This window comes from Bactrocera dorsalis, chromosome 2 (assembly GCF_023373825.1).
Source record: "Bactrocera dorsalis isolate Fly_Bdor chromosome 2, ASM2337382v1, whole genome shotgun sequence".
Lineage (NCBI taxonomy): Eukaryota > Metazoa > Arthropoda > Insecta > Diptera > Tephritidae > Bactrocera > Bactrocera dorsalis.
Window position 1 is genome coordinate 35,609,843 of NC_064304.1, and position 14,433 is coordinate 35,624,275.

The window sequence follows — 14,433 nt, forward strand, 5'->3', positions numbered from 1 at the left end:
TGAGGGAGTTCTGCATTGACCGGAACAAATGATAGTCCGATGGTGCAAGGTCAGAGCTATATGGTGGATGCATCAAAATTTCCCAGCTGAGCTCTCCCAGTTATTGCCAAGTCATCAAAAATGTGTGTGGTCTAGCGCTGTACTGATGGAAGGCGAAGCCTTTTCTGTAGATCAGTTGTGGCCGTTTGTTTCGATTGCTTGCTTCAATCTCATTAGTTATGGACAGTAAAATATAAAATTAATCATTCGACCAGGCTGAAGCAGCTCAAGGTGGATGATTCCTTTCAAATCCCACCAAGCACTCAGCATAACCTTTCGCGGCGTCAATACTGGCTTTGCGACCATTTGTTGAGCTTCACCACGCTTTAACCATGATTTTTTTTGCACATTATGGTCGTTTTTAATCCGCTTTTCGTCTCCTGTAACCATTCGCTTCAAAAATGGATCGATTTTATTTCGTTTCAGCAAAGAATCGCAGATGTTCATTTGGGCTACTAAATTTTTCACAGACAATTCATATGGTACCCACGCATCGAGCTTCTTTTTGTAAACAGCCTTTTTTAAGTGGTTCAAAACATTTTGATGATGAATTTTAAGTTCCTTGGCGATATCGTGGCTGCTTATGTGATGGTTCTGGTCACTATTTTCCATAATTTCGTCGACTTTTTCAACGATACCTTGCCTTGTGTACTTCCATTAGCTGATTACTAACATGCGAGGTCGATCTTTATTGCAAATTGTGGCAAGAATATAGAAAATCTATCACTTCAGAGTATTTACAGTACATATCGTCCAGCTAAACGCTAAGAAGTTTGATGGATTGAAAGCAGATACACCTGTTGTCAAAATTTAGTTCTCAGCATTCGCGTAAAACCCGCTTTCTTACTAGAAGATTGGCTTTCCAATGTTACTTTTTGAAGATTTATTGCAATTTACCTTCCTTAGATTTCGCTGATTGCACTGAATAGTTGAGAAACACTGACAAAGCACAAAACAAAAGTGCTCTATAGGGGCTTTAGAGTTCTTTGTTCTGTTTTGTTTTTTCTCTGCCGTGGGTTACATATTCTTCTTCTTTATTGGCGTAGAGAAGCCGGAACTGAAGCCGCTCGAACTTCCCAAGCGACATCGCTTCGCTCTCTTCTTCTGACGTTTTCTAGCCAAACTTTGTTCAACCGTTATTGCGCCATGATAGCCGACTGCTTGGTGCCTGAAATTGAAGTTCGTGATTTCAGCGATATTTGGTTTCAACAAGACGGCGCCTCTTCCCACACATCGCCTCAATCAATGGATTTATTGAGAGCACACTTCGGGAAACAGATAATTTCACGTTAGGGGCCGGTCGATGGGCCACCAAGATTATGATATGACACCGTTAGATTTTTCCTGTGGGAATATATAAAGTCTAAAGCCTTTGAAAACCCGCATAAGTTTATGCCTTGAAGCAGAACATCACGCATATTTCATCATGAGTCACCCGAAATTGGACTCAACGAATAACTCTTGTGAACAAGTGCTACTTCGGACTGAGTTGACAATTGAGAAGTCAAGTTCTCTTTCGATGAACAAAGACCAAACTCTATAAGACACTCATTATTCCCGTTCTGCTATATGGAGCAGAGGCATGGACGATGACAACATCTAATGAGTCGACGTTGCGAGATTTCGAGAGAAAAGTTCTGCGAAAGATTTATGGTCCTTTGCGCGTTGGCCACGGCGAATATCGCTTTCGATGGAACGATGAGCTGTACAAGATATACGACATTGGTATAGTTCATCGAATTATGAGACAGCTGCTACGCTAGCTAGGCTATGTCGGATGAAAACACTCCAACTCTGAGAGTATTCCACGCAATACCCGCTGGAGGAAGCAGAGGAAGACTTCCATTTTGTTGGAAAACCTGGCTACGCTTGGAATCTCCAATTGGCGCCAAATAGTAAAAAAGAAGAACGACTTGCGCACTTTCGTCAACTCGGGTATAACTGCGTATGCGCCAATAAAAAAAAAGCATTATGGCTTCGGCATTACCTTTCTTTTACATTGTACATATGTATTTGTAGCAATTTGGGTAAATAATTACAATAACAATACATATGGGCCACGTGTGTATGTCTGAAGGCATTTTCCAAATAATTTTGCTAATTTTGGAATTACAGCAATCTCTTTTGTGCAGCATGTAAGCAGGGGAAATAAAAATATTCAGGTGCAAGTGCCATTTTTCTTTGTTTTACAAACCAACTTGAAACGGCCTCAAGCATTTTGTAATCTACAGGAAGCTTAGAAATTCATTAGGTTAGAATGAACTCGGAGAAATATTTCCATTAAATGAATGCTTGTGCTGGAGGTACAAAATAATTGGATAATCCACACTTGAGCTGCTAAAATAGTTTTCAATTTGCTCGCATCGCTTAGGAAATGTGAGCTATGAAATTCAAAGTCGGTCAAAAGCCGGAAGCAAAAGCACAAAAAATTCAAAATAATTTATTGTTGTGTTTCAACACATGTATGTATGTATGTAAGTATAGCATGTATGTATTTCTAAAGCCATTTGCTATCTATTATTTCTTGTTGTTATTGTCAAACTATTAATAGCCCAACATTTGTGAGCGAATAGAGCAGCAATAAAAACGCTTTAATAAATTGACACCTCTGGGCAGACTTGTTGTTGTTGCACGTGTTTTGCATACAACACTTTATTAAATTCTAATCTAAATGAAAGCCAACTCAAATTCCAACCATAAATATCCCTCCAGCACACACACACACACATGTATATACACACCATGTTCCACACAGAAATATGGGACATGCCGTTATTAAGAGGAACTACAAAATGTCAATCGCTCTTCAAATAATACTACAACAACGGGCGTGTGGCTGTAAACGTTGTATTTGTTGTTGTAACAGAATATTGTGTCTAGAATTGAAAAAAGTTCGCATATGATAGATGTCTGTCGCGTCAAATTCAAATTTGCATGCCAAAAGGTGAAGGAAACTAGAGCGAAACCAATATGACAACAAAAACAAACAAAAGAAATAATAGAAATGGACGATGTTTGGCGTCTGTGAAAAAGTTATTGTTGTGCAGATTTTTTTAAATTTTTTTGTAAATCTGTTTTATATTTTTTTTTATACCCTGGACAATTTATAACGGGTTTTTCAATAGGGGCGCTACAAAAGTAGACCGATAGGGATGTGAAACGACGTAATATTTTTCGCGTTTTTTTGACATTTCTCTTCAGTAGGGTTTGCCATTTCATCATACGAAGTTTGACAATTAAGTAATGAGACTGATTTTATTGCCGCGCTGGTGGTAAACCTGTGACCTTGAAATTCTTTCCGGCATCCCTCTCCTCTCCATTGATATATGTACCATCACTATAGCTTGTTTAGCTCGCCTGCTGCGTCAAGTTGAGTGGACGTGTGTTTGGAGTGCTCGTTACGAAAATGGAAAGACGAAATCAAGAGCAACGCGTCACGATAAAATTTTGCGCCAGATTGGGCGAAACAGCTTCGGAAACGTACACTAAAATTGTAAGTGTGTATTGTGGTTGTCTACGCGCGCCCCCCGCCCGAAAAAAGCTCGCATGAGCAAGTCGAAGGTGAACACGACGATTATTGCCGTGGAATCGTCCACAAAGAATTCGTTCCACCGAAAAAAACATTGAATGAAGTCTACTATTGCCAAGTACTCGAAAGATTGCGAAAACGAGTCAACAGGGTGCGCCCAGACATCGCTCGGAACTGGATCCTTCATCACGACAACGCGCCGTGCCACACCGCCCTCAGCGTGTTTCAGTATTTAGCCTCTAAAGGGATCGACGTGTTGCAAAAGCCGCCTTATTCGCCCGACATGTCATCCTGTGACTTTTTTTGTTTCCTAAAACAAAATCGGTGGTCAAAGGAACCCATTTTGAGTCGATTACGGACATCCAGGCGGTCGTGACGAGGGTACTCGCGGACATCCCAGTCGAAGCGTTCCAGAAATGTTACGAAGCATGGAAAATGCGCAGGAATCGTTGTATAGCTGCCCAAGGAGACTACTTTGAAGAGGAAGGCCGAGTTGTAGAATAATTTTCAAATATACGGTTTTTATGGAATCAGTCTCATTACTTAATTATCATACCTCATAGAAAGATATACGATCCAACAACGAGTCGAAATTATTAAAATTTATTACTGAAATTCGGAGTCAGCGAACTCAACTTTAAGAGCGCTACATCCGATTTATGGTTGTCACAATCGTCCTGTTAGATCAACAATTGAGCGTCTAGTGGAAAAATTTGAGTCCACACACAGTACAAAATGTTCCCGTGCCAGTGGGACAAAGAAGTTGCCGTAGTATATTGAATATGGTCAATCTTTCACACATCATACTCAAGCGTGGAGCATCTCTGTGACGTCGTTGTGGCGAATTTTGCGAAAAGATCTTGGCCTACATCCTTACAAGACGAAATAGAGACAAGAACTGAAACCGCTTGACTACCGGAATCGACGTATGTTCGTGAATTGAGCTGTGCAACAACTTGAAAATGAACCGGATTTTGATCGAAAAAATATCTTGGGCGATGAGGCTCATTTCTGGCTGAATGGCTTCGTCAATAAGCCAAATATGCGTTATTGCTCAGACGGCAATCTACACATACTCCATGCAATCCGAAAAAATTACTGTTTGGGGCGATTCATGGGCCGGCGGCGTCATTAGGTCGTACTTCTTCCGTGATGATCAAGACCGACACGTTATTGTGAATGCAAATCGCTACCGCTCAATGATAACTGATGATATGGACTTGGACAATATGTGGTTCCAACAGGTTGGCTTCACATCGATTCGTTGAAAATCATGTTTGGTGAAATGGCCCAACCAATTAGCCGCCTCGGTCGTGCGATTTCACAATATTAGATTCTTTCATGTGGAATGGATTTAGCCATGTTCGTCTGTGTGTCCGTCGGCCTCTATAATCGTAAACTAACTTTTCAGTCTTTGAGATATCGCTCTGAAAGTTTGTACACGTCCTTTTCTTCTCAAGTAGCTGCTCATTTGTCGGAACTGCTGATTTGGGCCCACTATAGCGTATAGTTGCCATACAAACTGAGTAATCGGAATCCAGTCCTTGCAAGGAAAACTCTATCATTTGACGTTATATCTTGAAGAAATTTTTCATGAATTAATGCTCAACGCAACGCTGAAATAACCGAAGAAATCCGTAGATCAGATCGGCTCACTATAGCATATAGCTGCCATAAGAACTAAGTGATCATTTTGAATTATACTACAAAAAATGCACCTGTGAAGGGTATTATGGCTTCGGTTCAGTCGAAGTTAATGTTTTTCTTTTGTGTTTTTTGCTTTTATGAAAATTCCATTAGAATGATAAAGAGTGAAAACTGCAGGAAATGCCAATAGCAAAAACAACAAGGGCACTGAAACAAGCTGAGGAATGTTTTCACGAGTATGTATGTATGCATATTCTGAAGACTGATAATTGTATATGTATATGTACTATTTGTGAATGCTACTCTGTACGTATGTATAACCATAAAAGAATCGCAAAAATACACCGTCCAACTGAGCCCAGCCAAAAGAAACAGCAGATGTTGCAACAAATTTGTACTGCCTCAGTGCTAGATAAACTAACAACAACCAAAATAAATACTAATAAAGTACTTTACATTCAGCAGTCAGCAGGTAACGGCTTTCTCTAAGAAGTTTTTGCAAAAAAGTAACAAAAAAGAAGAATTTATAAAATCAGAATACAACAACAAATCAAAATAAAGAGAGCAAGTCGCGAAGATGCAACAACTGACAAGGAAACTGTTTAGTTTTTAATTTTGCAAAGAAAATATGCGATACCAAATGCGCTATACAGCAACAACAACGCTCTGCTGTGCATTTACCTGTAAAAACAATCAACATGTTGAAGCTTCAAATTAAAAAAAAACACTTTCAGTATGTAAATATGTTTACACGCACTTAATAAAAACGCGAATTCGCAAATACACGCATACTTATATACTTTTGCTTATGTATATAAGGCAAGCAATATTATGCGCTGCTATTTGTATTAAGAAATGGAACCCTTTTTGAAGAAAAATTGAGCGAAATGTTTAAGTTACGAACATAAATATATAGATTACTAGCTGACCCGGCGAACTTCGCCCCGCCCAATTTTTATTTTTTTTTTTTTGGAAGTCATAGACTCGTATAACTTTACCACAAATAATATAGGGTGATTTTTTAAGAGCTTGATAACTTTTTTTAAAAAAAAAACGCATAAAATTTGCAAAATCTCATCGGTTCTTTATTTGAAACGTTAGATTGGTTCATGACATTTACTTTTTGAAGATAATTTCATTTAAATGTTGACCGCGGCTGCGTCTTAGGTGGTCCATTCGGAAAGTCCAATTTTGGGCAACTTTTTCGAGCATTTCGGCCGGAATAGCCCGAATTTCTTCGGAAATGTTGTCTTCCAAAGCTGGAATAGTTGCTGGCTTATTTCTGTAGACTTTAGACTTGACGTAGCCCCACAAAAAATAGTCTAAAGGCGTTAAATCGCATGATCTTGGTGGCCAACTTACGGGTCCATTCTTGAGATGAATTGTTGTCCGAAGTTTTCCCTCAAAATGGCCATAGAATCGCGAGCTGTGTGGCATGTAGCGCCATCTTGTTGAAACCACATGTCAACCAAGTTCAGTTCTTCCATTTTTGGCAACAAAAAGTTTGTTAGCATCGAACGATAGCGATCGCCATTCACCGTAACGTTGCGTCCAACAGCATCTTTGGAAAAATACGGTCCAATGATTCCACCAGCGTACAAACCACACCAAACAGTGCATTTTTCGGGATGCATGGGCAGTTCTTGAACGGCTTCTGGTTGCTCTTCACCCCAAATGCGGCAATTTTGCTTATTTACGTAGCCATTCAACCAGAAATGAGCCTCATCGCTGAACAAAACACGCGCGCGAAACACATTTCGAACCGAACACTGATTTTGGTAATAAAATTCAATGATTTGCATGCGTTGTTCGTTAGTAAGTCTATTCATGATGAAATGTCAAAGCATACTGAGCATCTTTCTCTTTGACACCATGTCTGAAATCCCACGTGATCTGTCAAATACTAATGCATGAAAATCCTAACCTCAAAAAAATCACCCGTTATAAACTTCAAACAACGCATTTTCATTTAATGTTTTTAATGTTTGTAGCGCCATCTACTGTAACATACCGCACTTACTCAATACTGCTGTTAGCGCCACCAACTGGCGGATAGCTCTTTGCTAATAATAAACAAATAATTTGCAATAAATAAATAATGCGACTATAAGGAGAGTTATAAACTATCCTATCTTTCAAGTTGGACCAAACTGCACACAGTGTTAAAAATTTCATTAAAATCGGTTCAGTAGTTTAGGAGTCCATCGCAAACAAACAACGTGACACGTGATTTTTATATATTAAGATAGATGTAATCTTTATATGCATGTACAGTTGTCCAGAAAAAAATAGTAGTGAGCAAATGAGGGAAAAGAATACTTTAATTTGGAGCGAAAGCTGGGCCTATCCCTTATATAACTAATATCAAAATTTTCGAACATGCGGCTGACTTTACTCTATATGATTGGTTTTACACCATAAAGTGTTTCTCTGGCTTCGATTTTTGCAAGTTTCAAGAGTATAAAATATTCGGTTGCACCCGAACTTAGCCCTTCCTTACTTGTTATTTCTACAATTTGAGCATACATACACACATATACTTATGTATAAATGTACGTACATTATTTAATAAAAATTTAAATTCCTATTTCTTAAAAAAACGAAAAGAAAATGCAAAATCATTAGTCATCAACTGCAATAATTTCTACGTGAGCAAAGAAGCATTTTTAATTTGTTATGCGTAACTAATCAAATATGCTTTTTAGATCATGTACATGTGCAGTATGTATGTATATATGTATTTATATCTAAAAGTTTTACTTGTAGTGCAAATAATAATAGATGTGTAAATCAAAGCTTGGAATTAAAGATAACACAGTCAACTGCACGCATTTATATGCACACACATACATACTAGCATTATAAGAAACTTTAATTAATAAAACTGCAGCCGTTTAACCGACATTTACATATATAGTTATACATATGTATGTGTATGTGTATAACCCTAAAAGCATCAACATGTGTCATACAAATGTCAAATAATGCGAATAAGCAAATAAACAGTTTAGAGGAAAAATCTACGCATTACCGAGGTAAGTTTCCAGTCAAACTGGGATATAAAAGCCATGATAATCGCTAGCGACAACAATTTAAAACGAAAAGTGAAACGAAACCGTTGTCAAGTTAAAACGAAAAAACCTTTTTTCCAATTATTTGTCTGTTTTAGAAGTCCAGCAAAAACTTAGTATGAAATTTTTAGTAATTTTAGTATTATTTTGCGCCATTGTAGCGGTAAAGGTAAACTTTTCTAAATGCGGTCACTTTTGTAATACAAACATGTACTAGTGTACATAAACTCAAACGGGAGCACTTGCATTTCTATAAATATATAAACTTTTATGAACATAATTCAGCCATAAACTTCTGTACATAACCTTAAATGCGTGCATTTTAATCAAAAACTCACCTTTCAGGCACAACTCAATCTTGGTTTGGGCTTAGGTATTGGGCGAGCTGGCCCACCGCCGCCGGAGTTTTTCCAAAATGTCATTCTCAGTGCAGAAGCGCAGAAAGTTCTCGCAACTCCCAGTTTACCCGCTGATTTACAACAGCGTGTACAGGACACACTGAGCAATTCAGAATCCGGATTCAATAATTGCAGTACCCTGACCACATTGCCCTGGTTCCAAATGCGTTGCGTCGCTTTACAACTATCGAAGTCCAAAGCTGAATTGAAGGCCATAGATGACGAAGCAAAAGCGAGGGCCCAAGCAGCTGCAACAGCGGAAGCAAGCGCACCAGCTGCCGCAGACGCAATAAGCATTTAAATTTTATAAAAATGAGTAATACATTAACTGAATATATTTACCTTTAATACTTTAATATAACATTCCAATTTGTTACACTTTCCCGACATTGCGTCTAATTCACACGAATTTTAGAAATAAACTAAACTGTCAATACATGGTGTTTGTTATGAAATAAAAAATATTTTGAAATATTTCCTTCCGCTTGCAATTAAATTGTACGATAATTAAAACTACACCCTGTGCTTTATACTGCTTTATCAGAGTTGAAAAATAGCCTGCTTTAACAGCAGAAAGAAGCCAAAGACCGTATATCATTCATAATTTACGTTCTCTAATGAGCTTTTCTACGAATGTCAAAATCAGCCCCAAAACAGAGAACGTATAAAAACTGCCAACTGTCAAATTGTCAGGGTCGAATCGCCCCCCACTGTTGGTGAATGTTGGCGAATGTTGGCGCAGTGCTAAACATTTTACCAGTCATTTCTTCTCCTATCTCCAACATACACTGAAAGCTCCGCTACGAAGTACACAAATTCTTTGGATGTGAAATATCGATTTGCAGCGCGAGAAAAGTCCATTAGCCCAAAAAACACACAAAAAATTGAATAACGTTGAAGAAAATCGCAGTATCTAACAAAAAAACAACTTCCAAGTGCAAATCGAAAGTCCACAAAGTCGCTGAATCGTTTTGGAAAACCAGTAAAACGCGTAATTAATAGCTCTAGTGAAAATCGCAGTGAGTGACTTGACGACAGAGTGAAAAAGCGAAAGTAGCAGGGATGGCGTTCGCAGGATTAAAGAAACAAATTAACAAGGCGAATCAGTATGTGACGGAAAAAATGGGTGGGGCGGAAGGCACAAAGCTGGATATGGACTTCATGGAAATGGAGCGTAAGACGGACGTCACCGTTGAACTGGTCGAGGAGCTGCAGCTGAAGACGAAGGAATTCCTTCAACCAAATCCAACAGCACGTGCTAAAATGGCAGCCGTCAAGGGTATATCGAAACTATCTGGTCAGGCCAAGTCCAATACATACCCTCAGCCAGAAGGCCTACTCGCCGATTGTATGCTAATGTATGGCAAGAAGCTGGGTGAGGATAATAGTGTATTCGCGCAAGCGCTTGTCGAGTTCGGTGAAGCGCTGAAACAAATGGCTGATGTAAAATACTCACTGGATGACAATATTAAGCAAAATGTTTTAGAACCATTGCATCACCTACAAACTAAAGAATTGAAGGAGGTAATGCATCATCGTAAGAAGTTGCAGGGAAGACGCCTCGATTTTGACTGCAAGCGTCGCCGGCAAGCTAAAGACGAGGAGATTCGTGGCGCCGAGGAGAAATTTGCCGAATCGCTGCATTTAGCGCAAATGGGCATGTTTAACTTGCTCGAAAACGACACAGAACACGTGTCACAATTGGTAACGTTCGCTGAGGCGCTTTACGAATTCCACTCGCAGTGCGCTGAAATACTGCGCGGCTTGCAGGAGACACTTCATGAAAAGCGAGAAGAGGCTGAATCCCGACCAAAAGCTGAATTTGTGCCCAAAACATTGTTAGATCTGAATCTCGATGGCACCGGCACTAACGATACGGACAGCGTGAGCACACCGGCACATCGGGCTTCAGCGGCATCACCGCTACCCTCGCCCTTGCGCTCGCCAGCCAAATCGCTGGTGCCGGGAGCTACAACACCACAACGCCAACAGCAACCATGCTGTCAGGCATTGTACGATTTCGAGCCAGAGAATCCGGGCGAATTGGGCTTCAAAGAAAACGATACCATTACATTGTTGAGCCGTGTGGACGACAATTGGTATGAAGGCTCTTTAAATGGACGCACCGGCTACTTCCCACAGTCATATGTGCAAGTTGTGGTTCCACTGCCCAATGGCAATTAAGGGGAGCACGCTTAGCTGCTACATTTGATGAGAGCAAAGCACTTCATCACTCCATAAGCAACTAGTTGACAAACAATAATTAATTATTTAATATTAAATTTAACAGTTAATTAAATTTAAAGCTACTTAAAAGCATAGAAGCATCAAAGAAAAATCGCAAACAAATTGAGATGTGTATTTATTATAATTATTAAACTCAATGGAAATTATAAAATTTATAAAAAATTTCAAAGATCAATTCATAAATACTTCAATTACAATTCAATTTGAAATCTTGGAACTTTTAAAATGATATTTGTAACTTATATGAAACAAAAATAACAAAACCGAAAATTGATTGTGCTACTATGAGTATTTATGTAATTCCTAACTTATTGCCTACCTATCAGCCTGTTATCATAAAAAGGAATATCATCCAAAATTGTTGTCATTTTTAAGTCATTGCATACCCTAACCTACACATACCTACACACATACACATAAAAGCAAACTTGTTCCCTATTCCCCATTTCTTGCTCTTAACTTTAACCTACATTGTGTGTGTTGTTTTGTTATTTATATTTATATATATGTATTTATTAAGCATAATACAATAATATTATATACGTGTATATTTATTATAACTCTTACATTAATCGTATATATGTTTTCGAGGCGAAGTAAAACAAACATAAACAAGAATAGAAAACTAAAACGATAAATAAATAAAAAAACACGAGAGCGAGAGCTCTCTAATTCCTAAATACCTTAAATATACCTTATACATTTATTGAAAAGACCTTAAATAAACAAAATAAACATAAAGTTTGAACACGAAACCATCTGAAATGTATTGTATGTACTGAAGCTAAAAACAAGTGTCATAATTTAAACCACTGAATAAAATATACGTTTAAACTAAAAACAAGGAATACAGTGGTCTAGAAATAAAACGGATAGGTTTTATAATTAGCTGTGTTAAACTAATTATTTTAGTTTGTTAAAGTTTATCATCTAACTACTTATGTAAGCTGTTAAGAAATGTCGAAAATATGTATAAAAAGCAAACATTTGTGTTTATGTGTAAGTACAGCAAATGTGTGCTGGTACAATGAGAAAAAGCGTTAAAGCTATCAGCGCTGGATGTGCGGTTTCAAAAAGTTTTTGTTTAAAGCTAACTTTAAATGAATTTTAAACAATTAAGTGTTTGTAAAGTGACACGTATATACGTGCATGTATTCATTTGAAATATTTCACGAAAGTTTGCTGCCTTTTATAAAGAGCTACTTAGGGAAAAATGTTAAACAATTGAAAAATAAAATGCATTGTAATCGAACCACTTGATTTTTTGGTTGATTACACTAATTTTCAAAGAAAGTTCGGTTGCAAATATATATTTTATCGAAACTACTATATTTATTATTATTTGAATAATTTTTTTGTATAATTTGCTAGTTTTAAATAACCTTTTATTAAATAAACAGTTTGCTGTAATTAATTTGTATGCAAACTATTGCTTTAATGCTGCATAATGCTCATACTATTTTGTTGTCTAACATTCCATGCTATCTTAAGTACATATTTAAATATTTCTCACATCTTTCTTTATTATTTTATTTTTTCTAAGCACAAAGCCAAAACTTGTCCGTTATTATTTTTATGGCACTGTCACTCGAGCGGATTACTATCCGATTAATGTACTGATAATAATCAAGTAGTTACCGTTTGGTAGCGTTACCGATAGCGTTTGTGAGGATTTTTGAACAAATATGTTATGAAAGAAGAAAGTCGAAGGTGGTTTAGTAGTCTCATGTTGGAATATAAAACACAAACAAAAAAACTAAAAGTAAAACAAAAACAAAAAATAAAAATAAAACAATTCAAAAACATTGGTTTAATAATTGTATACATACGTACAATATATAGAATAAAAGGCTAAACATAACGAAAAACAATAATGTATTGAAAATATATACATACTTACATACATATATGCAACTTGATGCAATTACGATGAATTATAACAATAATTATTGTAATGGAAATTTACAAGTGTAATAATGTAACAATTACCTACCCCTATACATACATACATACTATATACACATAATTAACGTTAATATGAAATATGAAAATTAACTATAAAGCTACCGCAAATGAAAATATAGAGATGAAGACGGCGTGTATAAGGTTTATGATATTGCTGATATTAAGATATAATATGTATTAATTACGTTATGCAAACAAACAAGCAAAAAAAAAACTTACAAAAATTATTGAAGCAAAGCGCGACAAATATGAAGGCAAAAACCCGATAACAAAAACCAAAAAGAAATTAATAAAATTTAATTTTTAATGTGTCTTTCGTTCCAACGCAAGTATTCTTTTTTCCACGATTATTTCATTTTCGTTTTCTTTGCATTTTATATGCTTACTGAATTAGCTGCTATATCATCTGGTTTATTATTTCCCCTCACCATCCACCGCCAACATCCTATAACGGCTACTTATCTATGTACATACACCTGCTAGATGAATGCCAACACCTCCGCCGATTGTCACAGCAACGAGTCATTAGCCGCCCTCCGGCATTGAGAGACGCCAACACTGTTGTGCGATCCTTTCCTAGTTTGCTTCTGTTTCATTTACACGCTATTAATTATACTGAATTCTTTCAATCCCCCGCGCTGTGGTTAAAAACAAATAAATATAATTAAATTGGGGGCGGTAAATGGCTATCTCTATGACAACAATGTCAATGCCAAGCGGCGGCCAATTCATACTCACTTGGGCATATTGAAGAGCACATAACACAGCATCAGCTCTATTATCAATAGCTTCCATGCTCCCCGCTACTGCGCATCCTTGAATGCGCACAGCCACAACCAATCCATGATATATTTGTAAATGTGTACGCTTGTATACACATACAAATGTATGTATGTACATGATGGTCTAGTATTGGCATTTTGGCGTTGTTGGAATTTTCGGAATTACCCCCAAATGGAATCAAGGCTATTAAGTATGTTGGCGCCAAAGTGATTGTGACCTCAAAGGAGTAGCCTGAGTTTAAGCTCAATAATTATGGTGTAGTGTGTGGACCGCAATGAAGAGTTGGCGCCAAAGAGGCTCACAAAGGTTTCGCTACTGTGAAAATCTATCTTCCTTTTTAATAATACACATGCATAAATAGAAATATATGTTTGTATACGTGTGTGCATTTACCTTGATGTGCGGATGTGTGTAAGCATATTACAAAGAGGTTAGGATAAATCACTTATTTGATTTGCCTTAACTTGTAGATTCCTTTTAGGGGTTTCTACCAACTCAATTAATTAATGTTTATGATTTTCTTTTTACAAAAGTTGACTTCAAATTCGAGCTTGTTAACTTAACTTTGTTATAATTTTGAAGTATTGTATTAAAAATTCTTTTGCCATTTACATTAAATAAAACTTAATTTCTTTCAAAACAATACAAATATAGAGGCTTTTTATGGTCGTTCGATAAACAACCAATTGAATTGTTTCATAAATTCAATTTTTATATAAAAAATAAATTAATGTTAACGGAAGTAAATTGTTTT

General features: G+C 37.0%; 2 protein-coding genes across 2 annotated transcripts; both read left to right on the forward strand.

Annotated features, from left to right (window-relative positions):
- The first annotated feature begins 8,295 nt into the window (after positions 1-8,295).
- LOC105226324 (uncharacterized) lies at positions 8,296-9,120 on the forward strand. The gene is made up of 2 exons (XM_011205155.2): positions 8,296-8,455; positions 8,632-9,120. The coding sequence occupies exons 1-2, from the start codon at positions 8,405-8,407 to the stop codon at positions 8,983-8,985; spliced, it is 405 nt and encodes a 134-aa protein (XP_011203457.2). The 5' UTR covers positions 8,296-8,404; the 3' UTR covers positions 8,986-9,120.
- A 260-nt stretch (positions 9,121-9,380) lies between these two features.
- LOC105226325 (endophilin-A) lies at positions 9,381-13,220 on the forward strand. Its single transcript, XM_049450585.1, has one exon. The coding sequence runs from the start codon at positions 9,747-9,749 to the stop codon at positions 10,866-10,868; it is 1,122 nt and encodes a 373-aa protein (XP_049306542.1). The 5' UTR covers positions 9,381-9,746; the 3' UTR covers positions 10,869-13,220.
- Positions 13,221-14,433: the final 1,213 nt, after the last annotated feature.